Below are 22,545 nucleotides of genomic sequence, written 5' to 3'. Positions count from 1 at the left end.
ATTAGTAATTGTTTAATTTTTAAAATTTAAAAATAATTAATTAATTATTGATATGATATTCACGTGACATTCTATGTGCAATCACATTAATAAAGTTAATAAATATTAATTTTATAGGAAATTTTAAATTAAAAATTAAAAATTAAATGAAAAGTTAAAATAATATTTTAAATATTATGAGATAAAAATTTAGGATGGTAATATGAATGCATCATAATTCTATGTTATAATATTACCCAACAAACCCGTTAACCGCTGTAAAAGGAGACAAAATTAGAGATAGAAGCAGGAAAAAAAAGAGACATATACTTAATGTTTACGTTCACATTCACATTCATTCAGAATCATAGATAGAAAACCACTAATAGCACTCCCTGTTTTAATTCCCTTTTCTCCACTTCCCTAAATTTCCCCCAAAAACTAAAATCTACCAATCAATGGTTTGCTGACAGTGAAGAACAAGTAAATGGATTGGCCGCACACCTCCTTCTTCCTCCCTTTCCATGGGGGAAAATTCCAAAATCAAACATGCCCCCCGTGACTCTTTCTTCTCGTGAATTCACCAAAACCCCTCCCCCATCTCTTGGATTTATAAATACCCCCATTCCCACCCACTATTAAACCATGCCCTCATCTCTACCACAACCAACTCATAATATACCTTCCAAAAACCAGCTCCGGAAACCCACTTGTCGCCTTCTGCTAATCTCAATGTCTGCTTTTCTTCTCCTTTCTCTTCTTTCTCTCGCTCTTTTCTTCACCCTCTCTTCTTCCCATCGCCACCATCTCCAACAAGACCCACTTCAAAATACTTCTCAAATCCGCCTCGCCTGCCACTCCACTCGTTTTCCTCAACCTTGTGAATCCTCTCTAACACTTCCTCCCAACCCCACTTCCCTCCAAATCATCCTCTCCGCCATTTCTGTCTCTTCCCACAACCTCAAAACCGGACAATCCATGGTGAAATCCATCCTCGAAACCTCCAAAGGCAACCTTAACCGCACCAACGCCGCTTCCATCTGTGATGAAATCCTTTCCAACTCTGATTACCGCATCAACTCGACCGTCGACGCTTTATCACGTGGCAAGATCAAGGACGCACGTGCATGGATGAGCGCCGCCCTTTGCTACCAATACGATTGCTGGGGTGCCCTCAAGTACGCAAATGACACCCAATTGGTCAACCAAACCATGGCGTTCTTGGACTCTTTGACGCAGCACACCAGCAACGCGTTAAGCATGATGGCCGCTTACGATAATTACGGTAACAACATCAACTCGTGGGCCCCACCCAAAACGGAACGGGACGGGTTCTACGAGAAAGGGTCGGGAGGAACGGAACTGGTGTTCGACGGCGGTTTCCCGACGGGATTAAAGCCGGATGTAACGGTGTGCAAAGACGGGAGCGGAGGGTGTTACAAGATGGTGCAAGAGGCGGTGAACGCTGCGCCGGATAATGCAGAAGCGGGGCGACGGTTCGTGATAGAGATAAAGGAAGGGGTGTACGAGGAAACTGTGAGGGTTCCGTTGGCGAAGAAAAATGTGGTGTTCTTGGGGGAGGGGATGGGTAAAACCGTTATTACAGGTTCTCTAAATGTGGGGCAGCCTGGAATGACCACTTACGAGTCTGCGACAGTCGGTGAGTGACCCCACCCTCTTATCTTAACTTTTTTCGATAAAACATCAAAGTTCGGTGATTCGTCTGTGCGGACAAAGTGAATGCTGAATTCTGAATTTGGGGTTTGCTAGATATTATTTTTTATATATGTTTTAGGATCTTTATTAGACTCGAGAGATGACTTCAACTATTTGTAATTTATTTGGAAATGTCTCTTAAATTCAACGTAGACTTTGAAAGATCAGTCAAATTGTCCAAATCCATAGCTTTTATTTGTTTTAAGTTTCTCATCATCCTAACGTGTAACAGGAGTAATTGGGGATGGATTTATGGCCAGTGGCCTCACCATCAAGAACACAGCAGGCCCCGATGCTCACCAAGCAGTAGCCTTCCGATCAGATAGCGATCTCTCTGTCATTGAGAACTGTGAATTCATAGGAAATCAAGATACACTGTATGCTCACTCGCTCCGCCAATTCTACAACAAGTGCCAGATTCAGGGGAACGTGGATTTCATCTTCGGAAACTCAGCTGCTGTATTCCAAGAATGTGAAATATTGGTTGTTCCACGGCAGTTAAATCCCGGAAAAGGTGAGACCAATGCCATCACAGCTCATGGCAGAACTGATCCTGCTCAATCAACTGGTCTCATTTTCCATAACTGCTCCCTCAATGGCACGGATGACTACATGAAATACTACTATAGCAACCCTAAAGTGCACAAGAACTTTTTGGGAAGGCCATGGAAGGAATATTCAAGGACGGTTTACATAAACTGTGTGATGGGAGATCTTATTTCTCCGCAGGGATGGTTGCCATGGAGTGGTGACTTCGCATTGAAAACACTTTTCTACGGAGAATATCAGAATTCAGGACCGGGTTCAAACATGTCAGCAAGAGTTCCATGGAGTTCTCCAATTCCTGGACAGAATGTATATACTTACTCTGTCCAAAATTTCATTCAAGGAGATCAGTGGATTCCAACAAAGCTTGATCCCCCCCCCCCCCCAATTATTACCTACAATACTATCTTCTTGATTGCTATGTCAAAGAAATAACAAGTCTAATGCTTTGAAAATCATCATATTCAATAGTTACCAAAACTGTTAGGCAGGAGGGTTCATGATGGAATTACCGTATTATTATACCTTGTATCACACACAGGACAGATTTTGCTTTACCCCGTTTCCCTCTTTCTCTCTCATTGCAAATGAAATATCAAAAGGTGTTGAATGTTAATTTTTAAATATAGGAGACATAGAAATTGGAAAGCAGAGACTAATGAAATTAAGGTTAGGTTGAACAATTGTTGAAGAGTCAATAATATGAATTGGTTCAACAATACAGAGTGGGGGGAAAGCAAATGGAGTGATAGAGAAAGGGTAATAATGAGAGGAAGTATGACACATTGACATCGCCCAACTGTTTTTGTTGACTTAATTAATAGAAAGGGGGATTAAGGCAATCACCCCCTTTGCTATTTCCACTCATCTACCCTAATCCGCCTTGCATCAGGAATAGCACGGAGTTGGATATTGTTCCTAACTTGGTATTTAAAATCCGTTTAGTTGCATTTTTAATTTTTTTTTTAAATTTTAAAATTCGAGCTTAATTGTTAACAATATTAAATTTTGTTCTAATTTTATTAGTATGATATTAAAAAAAAGCTCACATAATAATCATGTGAATATATAATAAACTTGAATTTTTTTTAAAAAATAACAAGAACTAAAAATTAAAAATGAAATAGAGATGACCAAAAAAAAGAGTTGCCTCGTAAATTTGATATGGAATAAAAAAAATTATAGAAAGATGGATCGAGGTGGTTGACCAAAGGTTAATGCACGCCTCCTATTGACTGGTTTTAAACTTATTATTTTGCCTCTTGTAAGAACCTAGGTGTACTGAAACTATTTTCATGATATATGTAATACAAAAATCATGAGGGTAACAAATATATTTGATATCTATAAAAGTGGATGTTTTTGTTATCTAAGAATAGGATGAACCATCCCTATAGCCCATTAAAACTAAGTGATGTAGGGCCTAGCCTAATGCCAGCTGACCTCAGTGCTTTGTGATTCAGTGAATGGCCACTACATGAATCCAAATATTTAAGCTTAAGAAACTTGGGGTATGGCATTTCCAGAAATGGAATATTTCGTATTCTACTTCAACTTCAACTGCACTAATCTTCTCCATGGAAGTATGGTTGGATGGTTGCTGATAAAGAGATCCAGGCAAGTGGAAAGGCCACTAAGACAACACCTTCTTAATTATATTATCTCTTTGCACTATTTCTTCTTTCTTTGTGTTTATTGTGTAAATGATGAGGGTACTCTATTGGACTATCACGATATTCAGAGTTTAGCAAATTCGATTCGATTAAAAGAAATTAAATTTTGAGTTAATCGAATCGAGTTGTTCGAATAAGTTGAGTTAACTCGAATAAGTAATTCGAGTTTTGAGTTCGAGTCGAGTTGAATTTTACAATTCGAATAACAGATTGGTGTAAATACTCCTTTGATCCCTGTTAATTTTGAAAATGAGCAAATTGGCCTCTCTCAACAAAAATTACAAAAAATTTAAAATATTTATAAAAATTCTAAAATTTATATTTTTAAAAATTATGAAAAAAAACTCTAAAGAATATATAAAGAAAGTTAAAATTTTAAAAATTTTCCAAAATAATAATTTTGGGACCTAAATAAGTTATTTAATGATTCAAGTTTATCATACTAAAGTATCTTTTTTTTTGTTGCTTTGAAAAAGTTTTAAAATATATATGGTTTCAAATTTATATGCTCTAACATGAAACTAGATATACTGTAACAAGATTTTAATTTGACATGTTTAATTTTTTAATTTAACTTGAACGATTTCACTCAACTCGACTCGATCAGAAAAAATTTAATTTGACTTAGATGATAAAATATGACTTGTCAACTCAATTAACTCGAAATTTTTCAACTCAATTTGACTAGATTCGACCAAACACTCACCCATAACGGTATGCCCTATTTACATTAACAAAGTTCTTATCAGGATTATGGTTGTTTACATAAGTGTCGACAAGAGAGAAGACAAGAAGGAGCAAGTGGTAGTGTGAGAAGGATCAGTTCACCTAAATAGGCAAAAAGCCAAAGAAAAGAGGTAAGGGGAGGAGGCTAAGAGTGTTGAGTGTTGGGTGTGCTTGGGGTTGCTGAAAAGGCTAAAGGTTTGATCTCTTTTTCATTGTGGTACAAGGTACTTATAGAGGAAGAGGTCTCGTTTTCGGTGAGGCCATCCACCGGCAGATTCGCGATATGATGATCGTTCGGTCGGCCAGGTGGTAAGGCAGTTGGACATGGGTTGTCCTCAAGTATGATATTACTCTAGCATTCCTTTAGCTAAGGTAGTACAAGATTGTTACGCTCAATGGTCCCTTGGTGGTCCCCTCTTTGAAGGTGGGTGTGCACATATCAAAATCAAGTGGCTTGGAGGATAAGGAGTCTAAGTGGTGGGTCACCTTGTAGATGAAGATAATTTACAAGCCACTGGAAATGTGTCACGTGTTAAGTCAAAATTATTGTGGGTAAAGCCAAAGTTAACACGGGCGAAAATCATGACATCATATCTATGTCATAAATGTTTTTCTCTAATTAATTTAAATTAATTAAGAGATAAATATTAAAATTTTATATTACCACTAATTAAAAATGATGTAATTAAGTGATAATATTAAATGATTATTTTATCTCTAATTAATTAAATTAATAAAAGATAAGTAATAAATAAAAGAGTTTAAGTTCTCGTAAAAGAATCAAATGAAGCAATTAAAATCTACTAGAACTCTATTTCATTTATGTAATTGACACTATAAAAAGGGATCACCCCAAGCCATTCTACACATTACAAGTTCAAGAATTCCAGAAGATCTCTGTAGAAATCTTTAAAAAACCCGAAAAACTTGAAGAAATTCTAAAAAATGCCACATAAGTCGCCTTTTGATCTAGTTCAACCATGGAGAGGGTGACAAAACACATTTATGAAGAAAGCCGCCTTTTGATCCAAACCAATTGAAGAAAAGAGGTTCAAACCTGTTTTAATATCAAGCTAGCACGACCTTTGAAGCAATCGACATTCATCCAAGATTAAATTAGACGACCCTTAGATCAAAACTCAAACCGAAGAGAAGAATCAAAGGAGATTTTCTTAGTGTTCGAGAATTTTTCAAAGATTGTAACTTTTCTTTTGAAATTATCAATAAATTTGACTCAAATTTTTAAGTCAACTTTCTACTCGAAATTTGTGTGTACAAAATTTTGGCATGCCTAGTGGGACCATCTTTGCATTTCATCTCTTCTCTTAAAACGTCAAATTTCAAAAAGTTACGACAGCCTTGAAGAACATCTACATCAGTAAGCTCTCACTCTAACTAATCCTATAGCCTGTTTGGCTTCATTATCAAACACTAATGCTCTTACTCATCCCTATGGCACTAGACAAAAGATGAAACTCTTCTTGAGTTATTTAGGAAAACTTTTTCAATACTTCGTGGCAATCCATTTTTGGTGTTTCTTCACTAACTCATGATCTAGAATAAGTTTCTCCTTGTGGATCAAGTGTAGCTTGCCGATTATTAATCAAAAGAAAAGGCACCTAATCAAGTGAGCATGTCATTCCAACATCTTTTCCAAAGCCAAATTCCAGAGTAAGGAATGCCATGACGATTAACACTACATCATTGGAAGAACATGTGGCATCTTTAACAAAGACAATGGAGAGTCTCACTACAAGCCTTAAAGAAAAAATGACCAAATGACCTTTATGATGAAAAGGATTATTGATTTTATTTGGAAGAAGTCAATCAATGAAGGAGCTTGGTGAATAATTTTAATAGTATTATTTGGTTCCAACTATGTAATAGATCGGGTTACGTTGCAAGGGTGTGTAGATCCAAGTCTCATAACCACTTTAAGGCTAAAGCCAACTTCAACACAAGTTATAAGACGTCATTGCAACTTTAGATTCTAGACTCTGGTACATCTCATTACATAACTAGTGAACCACACAACTTGTAAACTTACAAGGGTATTGAAGAAGCTTCTATAGGTGATGGTAAAAAATTCAAATTACACACGCTGGTTTAACTCAGATACATGCATCTCAAGCTTTCTAACACTTTTTGTGCTCCTAGCATGTCACACAATTTAATTTAATTTTCCAAATTTTGCAAAGATAACCTAATATTTGTTGAATTATTCCCCTTTTATTTTTCTATAAAAGACCTACAAAAATAGAAACCATTGGTACATGGCTAAAATAAAGGTGCTCTCTACAAACGGCCAAGTTTCACTTTTCTAAATTCTCAAAAAGGCCATTTAGCTTCTACGAAACTTCTATTGTTATGTAGCATTGCTGACTGGGTCACTCACATGCAAGAGCACCCAAATTTCTTTTAAATAATTTCTCACTACCTTACTTGTGAGAAAAATTTACCTTCGTAATTCATGCTCATCAAATAAAGCCCATTGACAACCTTTTCAGTAACTTACTTTATTAAATACAAAACCTCTTCAAACACTATTTAGTGATTTATGGGGTCTCTCCTAGTTTTGTTGTTAGTAAAAAAAATTATATCACTATTTTTGTTAACTACTACACTAAGTAAATTTGGATCTATACTTTGACAAACAAAAGTGAAGTTAAAGAGTTGTTTAAGAAATTTCATATTTTAATAAAAATGTCAAAATCCTCCTTCTATATAGACTCAAACAAGTTCCTCATACTTGGTACCATGAACTTAATATTTATCTACTATATCTGAGATTTGTAACATCTAAATTTGATGCGCCACTATTCATACTTCATGGGTTTATGTGTATTTGTAAGTCTATGTGGGTAATATTATAATCATAATCAACCACACCTTAGTTGTTAATTAGGTTATTTCTTTCCTTGCTGTTTATTTTTCTATAATAGATCTTGTCACTTTTAACTACTTTTTAGGTGTTGAAGTACTACGAGATGTAGATGGTATTATTCTGTCACAATCTAATTATATACGTGACATACCGTGTAAAAGAAAATATGAATGACTACAATGGTGTTGAAACTCCAATGAGTGCCACTAAAATATTCCAAACCAACAATGGTTTTCCATTGACTAATGTGGTTAACTAAAGAAAGGTTTTTGGGAAACTGCAATATTTATCCTAAACTTGTCTAGTCATTTGTTTTTCTGTAAACAAATTGTCTCAATTTATGCAATTCTCCTTTGAGATTCACTGGAAATCAAAGCACTATTAAGTTTGGTTTACAACCAAAGTGAAGTAATGATTTTAGTTTCTATATGTATTTTGATGGGGGTTGGGCTGAGGATGTCAATGATCAAGCCTCCATTGGGCTGAGGATGTCAATGATCAAGCCTCCACTTCTACTTTTCTTTCTTTTTTTTATCAAAATCTTATAAAATTGTCCTAAAAAAATAATAATAGCTCGATCATTTATAAAAGCTAAATATCACGTTGTTGGTAGTGCCATTGCTAATGTTAACCTCCAACTATAATATTGCGTAAAGAATCTTTTACTTGAAATGCATATTTCGTTCACAAAACTCCAACTATCATCTACTGTGATAATGTTAACCTTACATATTTATGTGAAAATCCTATATTCCATAGTTGAATAAAACATATTGCGTGCATTTTTGTTACATGTGGAAGCAAATGCAGAAAAAGTAAGTTCAAGTTGTTCACATCCATGCCGTAGATCAACTAGTAAATACTTTCACTAAAGCTCTTTGAAAACCAACTTTTGACTGTCATTTGTTCAAGCTAGGCATTGTTGCACATTGTCTATCTTGTGGGGAGCGTATTGGCACAAGTGTTTTATTATTAGTAATTTTGTAATTTATATTGAGAAGTGACCCTCCATGCAATAATGAACCATAGACACAAGTCTGCGAGCTTACCAAGATTGCGAGCTCACCAAACTTGTGATGACACTAAAGCTGCAAGCTCTGTTTGGCGAGCCCATGCTTACGAGCTCTTTACTCTACAAGTTACCAACTTGCACTAAAACATTAATGATTTTTTATTAGACGTTTTGGTTAATGATTAGACTAAAATCAACCAATAAGGAAGCAAGTTGTTTAAAGATTAAGCCAAGTTGTAATTATTTTATCATTATTTTTAGCTTATTTAAGCTCATTTGTTCTTGCAAACAATATATCAATTTTTTCTTCATTAATGAAACAATTGATCACAAGCTAGTCTTCCTCCATTTTTTTTTCTTTTGCTTCTATTTCAATCCTTTCTTCATAAAAAAATCCAATAATTGATATCTAAAGCCACTTATCTTTGAGGGCCTATTTTCATAAAAATGTTTTCAGCAAGCTTTACACTACTCCCCTGTTTTCACAGGAGAAAACTACCATGTCTAGGTAGTAAAAATGAAAATTTATCTTTAAACAAATAGAACCACCAGTGTTGAAACCAAATCCTACATTGGCTTAAATGAAACAACATAGTAAAAAATATGCCAAAAAATATAAGGCGATATCCTGCCTACAAAACAGTGTTTCAATCGTGATATTTACATGAATAATGGCATGTGATACTCCCAAACAAGCTTGGGATAAGCTCAAGGAGGAGTTCCAGGGTTCATAGAAGATAAGGCAGCAACATATGATAAATCTTAAATGAGATTGTGAAAACCTCAAGATGAAGGAAGCTGAGACTGTGAAGCAATATTCAGATCGAATCATGACAGTGGTGAACTAGATAAGACTACTAAGGGATCAGTTCATGGATAGTCAAGTAGTTGAGAAGGTGATTACCATACTTCCTAAGAGATATGAATCAAAGATATCTTTATTGGAAGACTCAAAGGATCTATCAACCATCTCACTCTTAGAATTAATCAATGTTTTATATGCTATAGAACAAAGAAGGGCACGTCGAATGAGCTTTTCAATCCATAAATAAAGAAGTTCTGAGCTCCTCAAGTCATAAAGAAAAAAAGTTGGTTAGATAAGAAAGAGAACTCAAAGAAGGGCAGTATAAAGAAAAAATATCCACCGTGTTCGCACTACAAGAAGTTAGGTCATCTTGAGAAATTCTGTTAGTTCGGGCCTAATGCCTAATACAAAAACTGTAAGCAGTTTAACCATGAAAAAAGAGTGTGCAAGAATAATGAGCACGCACAAAAACAAAATACTCAGGCACAAACTGTAGAAGGAAGCTAAGAAGAGCTAATGTTGGCGACCTTATGCAAAGCATAGTTCGCAAAATCCTGTGAACCTCCATGTGAAGTCCAATTCGCGACACCATGTGAACCCTTCAACAAAGTAAGAAAAATCTGGTTGTTTGACAATGGTTGTACAAGTCATATGAATATAGATGCGAGCATATTAAAAATCATTGACAAAAGGTTCTACTCTAAGGTGAAAGTTAGAAAGTAGTAAGAGAAGGAGATATTTTGATTAAAACTCCATCAGGTACTAAACTTGTCACAAATATTCTTTTAGTTCCTGACATAGATCAAAATCTACTGAATGTAAGTTAATTTCTTGAGAAAAAATATCCAGTGATATTCAAAGACAATAAATGCCTAATCTTTGATCCAAGTGGATGCAAGCTCATTTCAACAAAAATAGTCTATAGAAGCTTTGCTGTCAACTGGAACTTAGCAACTTCAGTAGCATACACCAACTCACTAGATGAAACCAAGTTATGGCATAGAAGAATGGGACATGTTGACTACAAATCCTTAAGTCAAATGTCTAAGAATAACTTGGTTGAAAATTTATCAAATATGACCGATCATGAAGATGTATGTGAGGTGTGCCAGTTTGGAAAACAGACGAGGTCTCCATTTTCTACGAACACAACATGGCAAGCCATTGGAAAATTGAACTTAATACATACTGACATTTGCAGATCCATGAAAACAAGTTCACTAAATAGAGTAAGTACTTTGTATTGTTTATTGGGGACAGTACAGAGTTCTATTGGGTGTTTCATAAAGAATAAGTCTGATGTGGCTGGAATCTTTTTCAAATTAAAAGCAATGGTTAAGACCCAAAGTGACTGCAAGTTAAAAATAGTAAGATCAGATAATGGGGTAGAATACACCTCAAAGAAGTTTGAAAAATTCTGCGAAGAGTCTGGTGTTCATCATTAATTGAACAATGGGTACACTCCACAGTAGAATAGAGCAAGTGAAAGAAAAGATAGAATTGTAATGAACATGGTTCGTTACTTGCTTTCTGAACACAACCTACCAAATTATTTTTGGTCAGAGGTAGTAAACACTGTTGTTTACTTACTAAACAGACTACCTACTAAATTTATTGAAAGGAAGACACCATTTGAGGCCTGGTATGGTTTTAAATCTTCTGTTTCACACTTAAGAGTATTTGGTTGCACTTGTTTTGTTCATGTTCCAAAAGAGAAAAGAAGCAATTTAGATAGTAGATCATAGCTAGAGATATTTTTTGGATATTTCAGTGCTAAAGAAGGATACAGAATCTATAATCCTTTCACCAATAAAGTGATCATAAGGAAAGATGTGAAGTTTGATGAAAGAAGAATCTAGACTTGGACTGCAACAAAGGAGGAGATGTGTGAATAGAGGGGTCCAAAACTTGATGTGCAAGCCACTGAAGACCAAACTAAAAATAATCCACTAGATAAACAAGTAGTGCGAGGAACCAGGTCTATCACTGAAATCTATTAACAGTGTAATCTGGCAAAACTAGAACCAGACACTTTTAAAGAAGTTGAATGGCGAGCAATTATGAAAAATGACATCACCATGATTAACAAAAATGAAACATGGGAGCTTGTGGATAGACAAATTCGCAATAAAGTAATTGGATTTAAATGGAAGTTTAGAACCAATATGAATCCTAATGGATCAGTCAACAAATATAAATCAAGGTTAGTTGCGAAGGGGTTTAGCCAACAATATGGAGTGGACTTCATTGAAACTTTTGCCCATATTGCGAGGTTAAGCAACATAAGACTACTGATAACTCTTGTAGCTCAAAAAGGTTGGATAATACTTCAAATGGATGTAAAGTGAACCTTTCTAAATGGCTTTCTGAAGGAAGGAATTTATGTTGAGCAACCTCAAAGATTTGCAGTACCTGAATGTGAGACCAATGTGTACAAACTACACAAAGCACTGTATAGTTTGAAGCAAGCACCAAAAGCGTGGTATGAAAGAATTTATAGTCATCTAATAGAGATGAGTTTTGAAAGAAGTGTCAGTGAACCCACTTTATATGTGAAGAAAACTGGTAATGAAATACTCTTCATTATTTCATTATATGTTGGTGATTTACTTGTGATTGGAAGGGGTAACGAACTAGTGATTGTATTAAAGGACCAGATGCAAGAAAATTTTGAAATGTCAGACTTAGGTGAAATGACATATTTCCTCGGTTTAAAGGTCAATCAAGCTCACGATGTAATCTTCATAAACCAGAAGGGATTCGTGATAAAATTTCTGCGAAAATATAGCATGGAAAATTGTAAACATGGAAGCAATCCTATTGCTCAAGGTGAGAAGCTCACCAACAATGAAGATGTTGAAAAGGTAGATGAAACAAGCTACAAGTGGGATGTTTGCTTTACTTGACAACATCCAGACCTGACATAATGTTTGTTGTAAGTCTGTTGTCCAAATACATGCATTGCTGTAATGTGAACCACTACATGGCATCAAAAAGGGTTCACGATACATAAAAGGAACTCTAAGCCATGGAGTGAAGTTTATAAAGACTGAAAAAATCAAACTACTTGTGTATTTAGAAAGTGATTGGGCTGGATCTACTAAAGATATGAAGAGCACCTCAGGTTATTTCTTTACTCTGGGATTAAGCGTGTTCTGTTAGAGCTCGAAGAAGTAAGAAACAATGGCGCAGTCAACTGCTGAAGTTGAGTATCTTGTAGCCACAGCAGCTGTGAATCAAGTTATTTGGCTAATGAAATTGCTGAATGATTTAAATTTAAAGCAAGAAGAAGCAATAGAGATTAAGTGTGATAATTAATCTGCTATTGCAATTACAAAAAATCAAGTGTTTCATGGAAAAACAAAACACTTCAAAATCAAGTATCAATTTGTAAGAGAAGTGGAACAAGCTAAGGAAGTAACATTAGTTCATTGTAATTCACAAGATCAGTTGACTGATATTCTAACAAAACCTCTTGGGAAGATAAGGTTTGAAAAGCTGCACTATGATATTTGTAACAGCCCGATTTAGACCCTAATCGAAACAGTGGTTTCAGGACCATGAATCTGAGTCAAAAAAATATTTAAAAATTATTTTCTGTGTTTATTATGTGTAAATTTATATCTGTGAAATTTTCGTGATTTAATTTTGTCGTTTGAATGTCTGATTAAATAAAAAGACTTAATCGCGTAAAATGAAAATTAGGTGGTTAATAGTAAAATGACCAAATTGTTGAATGTCTCTATAATATGAAACCTTTATGCTGTAATTGGGCCATTATTAATTTAAGTGGACGGCTATGTGCATAATATATATGAAAGTGTAATATTTTAACTAAGGTTAAAAGTGTAATTAAATGTTATGTTAATATAATATATTATATATCATAAAACATAAAGAAATAAGCCATTTATGTGTTATATGTTCTTGCTGAAACAAGAGAAAATAAAAAGAAAAACCTAGTTCGGCATTTTCAAGCTCAATCAAGGTATGTGTTTAGCTCAGTTTTTGATAATTTCTACATTTTTGAGATCGTTGCTTCGAGTACTAGTAAACCCATGCTTGAATTTTTTTATTTTGGTAAATATTTTGAGTTATGTCATTATTGAAAGCTTGTGATTTTTGTTGTTTGATGATGAAATATGAAAGATATGTTTTAGATTAACAAATTTTGTATTGGAGTTTTTGATGATGTTGAGTAATTAGGACTAAATTGTAAAAATAATAATTTAGGGGACTAAAATTTAAAATAAATGAAATATATGGACTTGTATGAACACTATGAACATTCAGCGTAACATGGGTATGTTGAGATTTTGCATATTTTGTGTTTTGTGCAATCAAGACTAAATTGTAAAAAGTGTAAAATGTTAGGGGTAAAATGGTAATTTTCCCATTTATGTGTGTTTGGATTAAATTGAATGAAAAATGTGTTTGAATGAGTTTAAATTGAATATGTTTAGATCAAGAACCAAAGAAATCGGATTTGAATCGAGGGAAAACTAAAGTTGTCGACTAGTCATCTCGTTCCGTTTTACATCGTCCGAGGTAAGTTCATAAGCATATAGATGTTGTTAACTTTTAATATAAGTGATCTGTAAATAATTGTATGAAATAGTACTAAATTACAAATCAGCATTGAGTAAGGAAAAATAATCTATGTTTAATGATAAAGTAACGAATAAGTTTGGTATTTGAAGTAATGACATGAACTATTCATGTTAAAGTGTTGATTATATGTATAATAATTGCAAATTTAAATTCGGCTAAATGATATATGTATATGATATTAAAGTGTGAATCATGAGTATATAAATATATATATTCAATTGTATGATGATTTTGTGACCTAGAAAGTGAATAATAATATTATTAATGAACATATTTGTGTTTTGGCCAAGTTTAAATTGATACATGGATATATATATATATATATATATATATATATATGAGACTTCGACTTGTGATATGTGATTTCGATATATGTGTGCAAGTAAGACCACGTTTAATACGTTGGCATCGATATGTGATTCCGATATATGTGTGCGAGTAAGACCACGTTTAATACGTTGGCATTTATATGTGATTCCGATATATGTGTATGAGTAAGACCCTGATGAGACAGTGGCATCGTTATGTGATTACATGTAAGACCACGTTTAGGACGTCGGCATTGTTCGATACGTGTGATTATCAAAGTATTCTATTCAATTCCGAATGGTTCAACGGACAATGATAAGTTATGATCGAATGTGTAAAATGAGTTAAACGATTAGGTATGAGTTATTTGATTACCTAATTGAAAGTAAGGTAAGTTTGTTATTTGATATTAAATGCAAATTCTATATATGATAATAATGTAAATGTAGGTGGATTCATGTAGTATTTTTGGCTATATGCTATGTATAAGTATGAGTTGTTAAAGTTGGATTTATGAGTATATGTATATTAGTCTATGAACATTCAATTATATGGTGTTAATATGCCTTTGAAATCGAATGATACTTTGAGTATATATATATGTACATTCGGTTAAGATAAGGTTTATTATAAAAGCACAGGATATATATATGAAATGTTAAATGTGGGATTAAATTTAGTTATGATAGTTTATTATGGATTGATTTAAATGAATTGATAATGTCTTGAATTGTAATTTACTTATTACTTACTAAGCTATAAAAGCTTACTCTGTGTGTATGCTCATTTTTGTTTTATAGATTTTGGATCAAGTTACGAGCTCAGGGATCGTCAGCATAGTCCATCACACTATCTACAGTTTTGGTATCTTATAAGTTAAACTCGATCTTATGGCATGTATAAGCTAGCCTTGGAGTTAGTTTATTTTGGATGCGTATGTATATAAAGCCATGCGAAAATGGCTAAATCCTAGTGCTAATGTTCTAATGTTTAAGTAACTTTGGTCATGGGTTATGTATATATATATATGTGCAAGTTAAACTTAATATATGGGTGATGAATGTGTTTTTCTGTGGTTTATTATTAACTTATTCAGGATGTGTGATTTGCCTTGCAAATCGGTTGGGAGTAGTAAATGACATGCTTCTATATTTGGTTTGTGATAGATGAAATTCATACATGTGCTTGTGATAGGCTTGTTTGTCGTTTGGTATTTAAAGGTTAAGTCATTAGTGTAATGATTCGATTGTGTCTTGTATTTAATAATATTGGTTAAAGTGGGTTAACGAGTATATTTGGTTAAATGTTGAATTTAGATAATGAATATATTTGATTGATGATTCGGCATTTGCATATATAAATAATGAGATGCTTATTGAGTTATAATATGTAATATATTAGATAAGTAAAATGAAAGTCATATATATGGTGTGTTTCATATATGTTTACAGTTTAAAGTAATGATATGTATAGCTTGTGATTATTCAATATGGTAAGTTTGACAAACTAATATGTTTTACTTTAGTTGAATTTTATGATTTAGTTTAATCAAGATAAACATGGTTGTTAGATAAGTAAAAAAAATTATATTATATATATTAGTTGTGATTAAATATTGGCATATTAGAAATATATAATTTGTATCATGAATAGTCCAAGTTAATAAACTTAATGTGAAGAATATATGTTTGCGATGTTGTTATATGATTCGGTAAAAGAGTAATATTAAGTACATTGTGTATTCGGCTATGTTACTAAATTGTTTTAGAAGTGTTTATATGGCATATTTTATATGATGGATTAGTATGATTCTTGTGTAAATATATTTGATGATTGAAATTATGATCATTTGAATAGTGAAAAGAAATACTAAGTAAATATCTATAATCGGATAGTCACAAGTAAAATAAGTGTTTCCACCAATGGTATGAGCATGTGTACTTGGTTATGTGAATATTAATGGTGTATAATAATTTGCATGCAAGTGGGGTGTACTATGAGTTGTATTCTGTGCTTATTTAATGATTCATAGTGGAATGCTAAGATGTGCAATATATATATTGCTTTAAAGTTAAGTTCGGCCATATAGTAATAATATTGAGGTTGCATATATGGTTGGACTTGAATTGGCGTGTAATAGTATATTTAGCTTTTACCATGCACACATCTAAAGTTATTTAAATAATTTGTTTGAAATTTATTAAATTAAATAGATATAGTAGCATGTATTTAATATTTGTGTTTGAATGTTTTAAGGTATGCGCATGAAATTTGTTATGTATTAAAATTTTGATATAATAAAATAATCTAAATGCTATAAAGGAAATGTGCATACGATTCGTATAATTGAGTTTGTATTACCTTAAGCATGAATAGTAACGTTTGACTCTCTTAAGCTATGTACAGTTTGGTAATACTTCATGACCCTAATCCAGCGATGGATATGGGTTAGGGGTGTTACAATATTGGAGTTCAAAACATGGAAGTCAATGAGGAGTATTGCTAAGTGACCCTCCATGCAATAATGAGCCCTGAACATAAGTTTGTGAGCTCACCAAATCTGTAAGTTCACCAAGACTGCAAGCTTACCAATAATGTGAGCTCACCAAACTTGGGATGACACTAAAGCTATGAGCTCTGTTTGGCGAGCTCATGCCTATGAGCTCCTCACTCTACAAGTTGCTAACTTGCACTGAAACAATAATGATTTTTTATTAGACGTTTTGGTTGTTGATTAGGTTAAAATCAGCTAATGAGGAAGCAAGCTATTTAAAGATTAGGCCAAGCTGTAATTTTATTATTATTATTATTACCTTATTTAATCTATTTTTTTCTTGCAAACAATATATCAGTTTTTTCTTCATTAACAAAATAATTGATCACAAGCTGATCTTTCTCCATTTTTCTATTTTTCTTTTTCTTCTATTTCAATCCTTTCTTCATAAAAATCCAACAATTTATTCTTCTTTTATTTTTTGGGTTGTTTCTAATATTTTAGGATGGTTTGAAAGTTTTAACAATTCTACTTCATTTGTTAGGCTATTTAGATTCTCCTAGGACAATTTATAAGTTTAGATAATTCTCCTTCTTCAAAGGAATTCTTTAGAGAAATTGATTACATTTCACTTGTATTTAAAGGTTACTTCGGCTTCAATGAAAGGCATCTCAATAATTCATAACTTTATGTGTTTCTTTAATAAGTCAATCATTGAGATTGATTGCAGTAGTATTTTGGAGTGGGTTCAAAGTCCAGCAAAGGCCTTTATATTTATCGAAATGTTATTAATTCTTTTTCAGCTCCTTCTCTAGCAGGTATATGGTTCTCAATCAAGTTTTGAGAACTGCAAAAGAGGCGAAGGTTAGCATTAACAGAATTTGCAGCTAATTATCTCATCTGTAGTGCTTTGGTAGTGCTCTTGTGATGTTTATTGTAGCTTAGCTTTTTTCTTTTTCCTTTTCTATTTCGATTGACTGAGTCTTATGGTATGCATAGATGTACTTGTATGTGAGTTTCATTTATGATAACCTATGAAAACATCGACAGGGAAAACCCCCTCGTACAAGTGTTGTATTGGTATTTGACACGGACACGCCATTGACATGGCCAAATACATACTGGACACACCTCAACGCATGTCAAAAAGGGACACTGCTGGACTTTCTTTTGGCCTGAATCAAAAACGGAAAAAAAAACCATATACAAGGAGAACTTTAGTAAACAGATAAAAAGAACTTTAGCATTTAATTATGATAATTTATGAGACTTTTAACATACTTGTCTTCTTTGGAGTCGATCCTCTTATATGAAGATGATGACGATGATAGAGATTTTGTAGATGAAGGTTTTGTAGGGAAGAAAGAGTGAAAGACAAAGACAAAGGTAAAGGCAGTAAATGAGGAGGAAAAAAAAAGGGCAAATGAGGGGGAATATGAGTGTCTGCGTAAGAAAGAAAAAAAAAAGTAGTTAATGTGTCTAGTTATAATGGGGTAAGAAAGTCTAAAAAAATTATAGTAGTATAAAAATAGTAAAAGTAAGTATAATAAAAATATGTGAAACCCATTATAATAAGAATATATATATATAATATTTGTCTAGTTAATGTATTTATTAGATTAAAAATATTTTAAAAAATTAATTTTAATTATAAATTAATAAATATATGTGTGACCTAAATTCTTGTCAAATAAAATAAGACATTGTTTGCAAGTCAAGTTAAAAATATATATTTTCTTTCTAGAAGATTTAGTATTTATTAGTATAATATATTTTATATTTATTAGCATAATTTATTTGACCTATGAATTTAATCTATAAATATGTGAGACCCATTATAATAAGAATATATATATGTAATATTTTTCTAGTTAATGTACTTATTAGATTAAAATATTTTTAAAATTAATTTAATTATAAATTAATAAATATATGTGTGACCCAAATTCTTATTAAATAAAATAAGAGATTACTTGCAAGTCAAGTTAAACAAAATATATTTTCTTTCTAAAAGATTTAGTATCTATTAATATAATATATTTTGTATTTATTAGTATAATTTATTTGACCTAAAAATTTAGTCTATAAATAAACACTTTTACAACATTAGAAAATACATCCATTAAATGACTAGAACTCAACCATTTTTGGAGAATTCTGTATTTATGTTTTGAGGGTTCTTTATATTTGGGTTTTGAGGTTTAGTTTTTATCTCAATTTCTTCCGCTATTTTTACTTGTTCGTTATTTAATCAGGTCGATCCCCAACATTAATTATGGCATCTTAAAGTGGTAATGGAAGTGTTGACTCATCAAATAATGTGACTAATGCTAGTGTGTCTTAAGATGATATTAGTAACACTCCTCTTTAGATATATGTTACTAAATTACCAAAAATTGTTGAAGGAGGTGGGAATGTTAGTTTTGTGTGTAATTTTTGCAACGCTTCATTTAAAGGGTCATATTCTGGGATTAAAGCACATTTATTGAAACTAAGTGGGTAAGGAATTCGAGTGTGTCCTAAAGTAACACTACAACATCTTGCTGAAATGCAAAAAAAATAGTTGAAGATGTGAAACTCAAGTTGCAACAAAAAATAGTCCCATTACTACCTAGTTCTCAAACATTAGCATCTTCCTTTGGGCTAAACACAACCTTACTTCAAGGGCATAGTTTAGGTTCTAAAAGAAGAAAAGGCCCTTTAGAACAATCGTTCAACCTAGCTGCTTGAGAGAATTTAGATAGTGAAATTGCTCGGATGTTTTATTCTGGTGGATTGCCTTTTCATCTAGCTAGGAACCCTCATTATGTGAATACATTCACCTTAGCTATTAAGGATTCGATTTCGGGTTACATACCTTCAGCGTATAATGCTTTAAGGACTATATTGTTGCAAAAACAATGAGCAAACATAGAGAGGTTGTTACAACCTATAAAGGGAATGTGGAGGGAAAAAGGTATTAATCTTATATGTGATGGATGGACATATGCACAAAGACAACCGTTGATTAACTTTATGGTCATTTTTGAAAGTGAAGTTGTTTTCTTGAAAGCTGTCAATTGTGAAAAGGAGTACAAGGATAAGTTTTACGTGACAACTTTAATTAAAGATGACATAAGTGAAGTTAGGGCACAAAATGTTGTTCAAGTGATAATCGACAATGCACCAGTTTGTAAAGCCATGGGATCATTGGTAGAGACACAAATCCTCATATCTTTTGGACACCTTCCGTGGTACATACTATTAATCTTGCTCTTAAAAATATATGTGTTGCAAAAAACATCGAAAAGAATGAGGTTACATATGATGTTTTGTGATGGATAAATAATGCTGGTGATGATGCTATCTTTATAAGAAACTTCGTAATGAATCACTCTATGAGGTTGGAAATATTTAATTCTTTTGTGCCTTTGAAATTACTTACTGTTGCTGATACTAGATTTGCTTCTATGATTGTGATGTTGAAAATATTCAACCTCATTAAACGGGGTCTCCAAAATATGGTAATTGGTGATGAATGGTCTACTTATACAGAAGATGACATTTCCAAAGTCTATTTGGTGAGGGAAAAAATTTTGGATGACCTTTGGTGTGATTAGGTTGATTATATCTTTACTTTTACGGAACCTATGTATGATATGCTTCAAATTATGGACACGGATAAACCTACTCTTCACTTTGTTTATGAGATGTGGGATGAAATGATTGAAAAAGTGAAGAAAAACATTTATAGATGCTAAGTATGACTCTTATTTCAATCAAATTTGAGAAATAATCTTCCAGTTAAATTCTGTTTATTTATTTCAATCAAACTCAAATTAGTCTAAATTATTTTATTATTTGACCTATGAATTTAGCTTATAAATAGGTTCTTTTACAACCTTGAAAATACACCCATTAGAGATTAGAACTCATAACACATTTAGAGAATTTTGTGTTTACATTTTGAGGATTCTTTGTTTTTGGGTTTTCAGGGTTTAGTTTTTATCTCCATCTTTTGTACTTTTCATTCTTTTACCATTATAGTAATATTATCTTTACCCATGATTTTTTATCCTCTTTGGAGGGGTTTTTCTATGTTAAATTTGTGTGTTCAATTTTTCAATTTATTCCGCTATTTTGTTACTTGTTGCTTAATCGGGTTGATCCCAACAAGTGGTATCAGAGCTAGCTCAATTTTCATAGACCAGCCAATTCAGAGATGGTAGCAACAAGGTCTGAAATTGAGAAGTTCGATGGTGAGACAAATTTCAATCTGTGGCAAGTTCGGATGATGACAATTCTAGTTCAAATTGGCTTGAAAAAGGTTGTTACTAAGAAAAAGCCTGAAAATCTAAACCAAATAGAATGGGAAAAGCTTGAAGAAAAGGCCTTGTATGCAATCCAGTTGTACCTTGCGAACGGTATTTCAGGAGGTATTGATGGAGAAAACCTCATCTCCACCTTGTGGAAAAGGTTAGAAACTCTTTGTGCAACTAAGTCTCTATGTAACAGCCCGATTTTGGAGCTAGTCGAAATAGTGATTTTGGAACCACATATCCAACGTAGAAAAATTTATTTTTATTATATTTTTATGGTCTACAATTTTACAGAATGATTTCATGAAAATCCCATTCGAAAATTTTAACGTTTGGGCACTTAATTTAGTCTAAAGGATTGAATTGTAATAAGTGCAAAAGTTGAGTTCTACTTGTTAAAGGTGTCCAATTTCTATGGGATTTTAAAATAAAGGTCATTATATGATAATTAGACCATTAGTTAAGTTTATGGACCAAAATGGACATGATTAGGTGAAATTTCAAAGTTTTAAGCGAAGGGCATTTTGGTCATTTGGTTAATAAAAGAATAAAAGGGAAAATAAAGCCAAAATTGGTGTCCATCTTCTCTCATTGGCTGAATTTTACAAGAAACCATATCTAGGGTTTTCTTCAATTTTCAAGCTTGATTGTAAGTACATCCTAGCCCCGTTTTTAATTCTCTTTACATTTTTGAAGTCCTCGTAACCCGGTTTACCTATTTCTACCATTATTTTGAAGTAGGGTTCATGTTTAAAAATTTACCCATGTGTGACATGCATGTATTTTGATGTTTGATGGAAGATATTGTATGTTAAAGGTGTGATAAACAACTTTTACTAAGTGATTTTTAGTGAAAATGTATAAAAATGACTTATTTGTAAAAGCTGTTAAAATGGGTAGTAGAAATGTGATTTGATAAAAAATGTGGGCTGCTATAAGCATGGAATTGTTTCGGCTAGGCTTGGGTTATCAAGAAATTGAATACATTTCATTTTACAAGCCTAGGGACTAATTTGTAAAAATGTAAAACTTTAGGAGCAAAAAGGTAATTTTGCCATAATATGATGTTTGGGCTGATTTGAGTAATGTGGATATTAAAGAAGCTAAACTTGCTATTATAGATCAAGAAAAATGAAGTTTGGACCTTGATCGGGGGAAGAATAAGGTGTTTGACGATTAAATCCTTTTCTAGTAATTTGTACCGAGGTAAATTCGTATGTAAATAATGCATTATTTTATTTATGTTTTAAATGATTTAATATTGTATGACTTATGATTGACTTCGTGGATGTAATTGACAAAGTAAGAAATATCCCAGTTGAACCTTAGGAATAGATAGGGTACAAATGTCATGACATTAGAGTTAGTTGAGATTACGTGTAAGACCATATCTATGATATGGTATCGATGTGAGACTTCGTGTAAGACCATATCTGGGATATGGCATCGATGTGAGATTTCATATAAGACCATAGCTGGGCTATTGGCATCG

General features: G+C 32.8%; 1 protein-coding gene across 1 annotated transcript; it reads left to right on the top strand.

Moving 5' to 3' along the window:
* Nucleotides 1-302: 302 nt before the first annotated feature.
* On the top strand, nt 303-2,924 carry LOC108452563 (probable pectinesterase/pectinesterase inhibitor 51). Its single transcript, XM_017750396.2, has 2 exons — nt 303-1,639; nt 1,928-2,924. The coding sequence occupies exons 1-2, from the start codon at nt 625-627 to the stop codon at nt 2,674-2,676; spliced, it is 1,764 nt and encodes a 587-aa protein (XP_017605885.2). The 5' UTR covers nt 303-624; the 3' UTR covers nt 2,677-2,924.
* Nucleotides 2,925-22,545: the final 19,621 nt, after the last annotated feature.

Source organism: Gossypium arboreum, chromosome 10 (genome assembly GCF_025698485.1).
Source record: "Gossypium arboreum isolate Shixiya-1 chromosome 10, ASM2569848v2, whole genome shotgun sequence".
Taxonomy (NCBI): domain Eukaryota; kingdom Viridiplantae; phylum Streptophyta; class Magnoliopsida; order Malvales; family Malvaceae; genus Gossypium; species Gossypium arboreum.
This window is presented reverse-complemented; position numbering and strand designations above follow the sequence as displayed.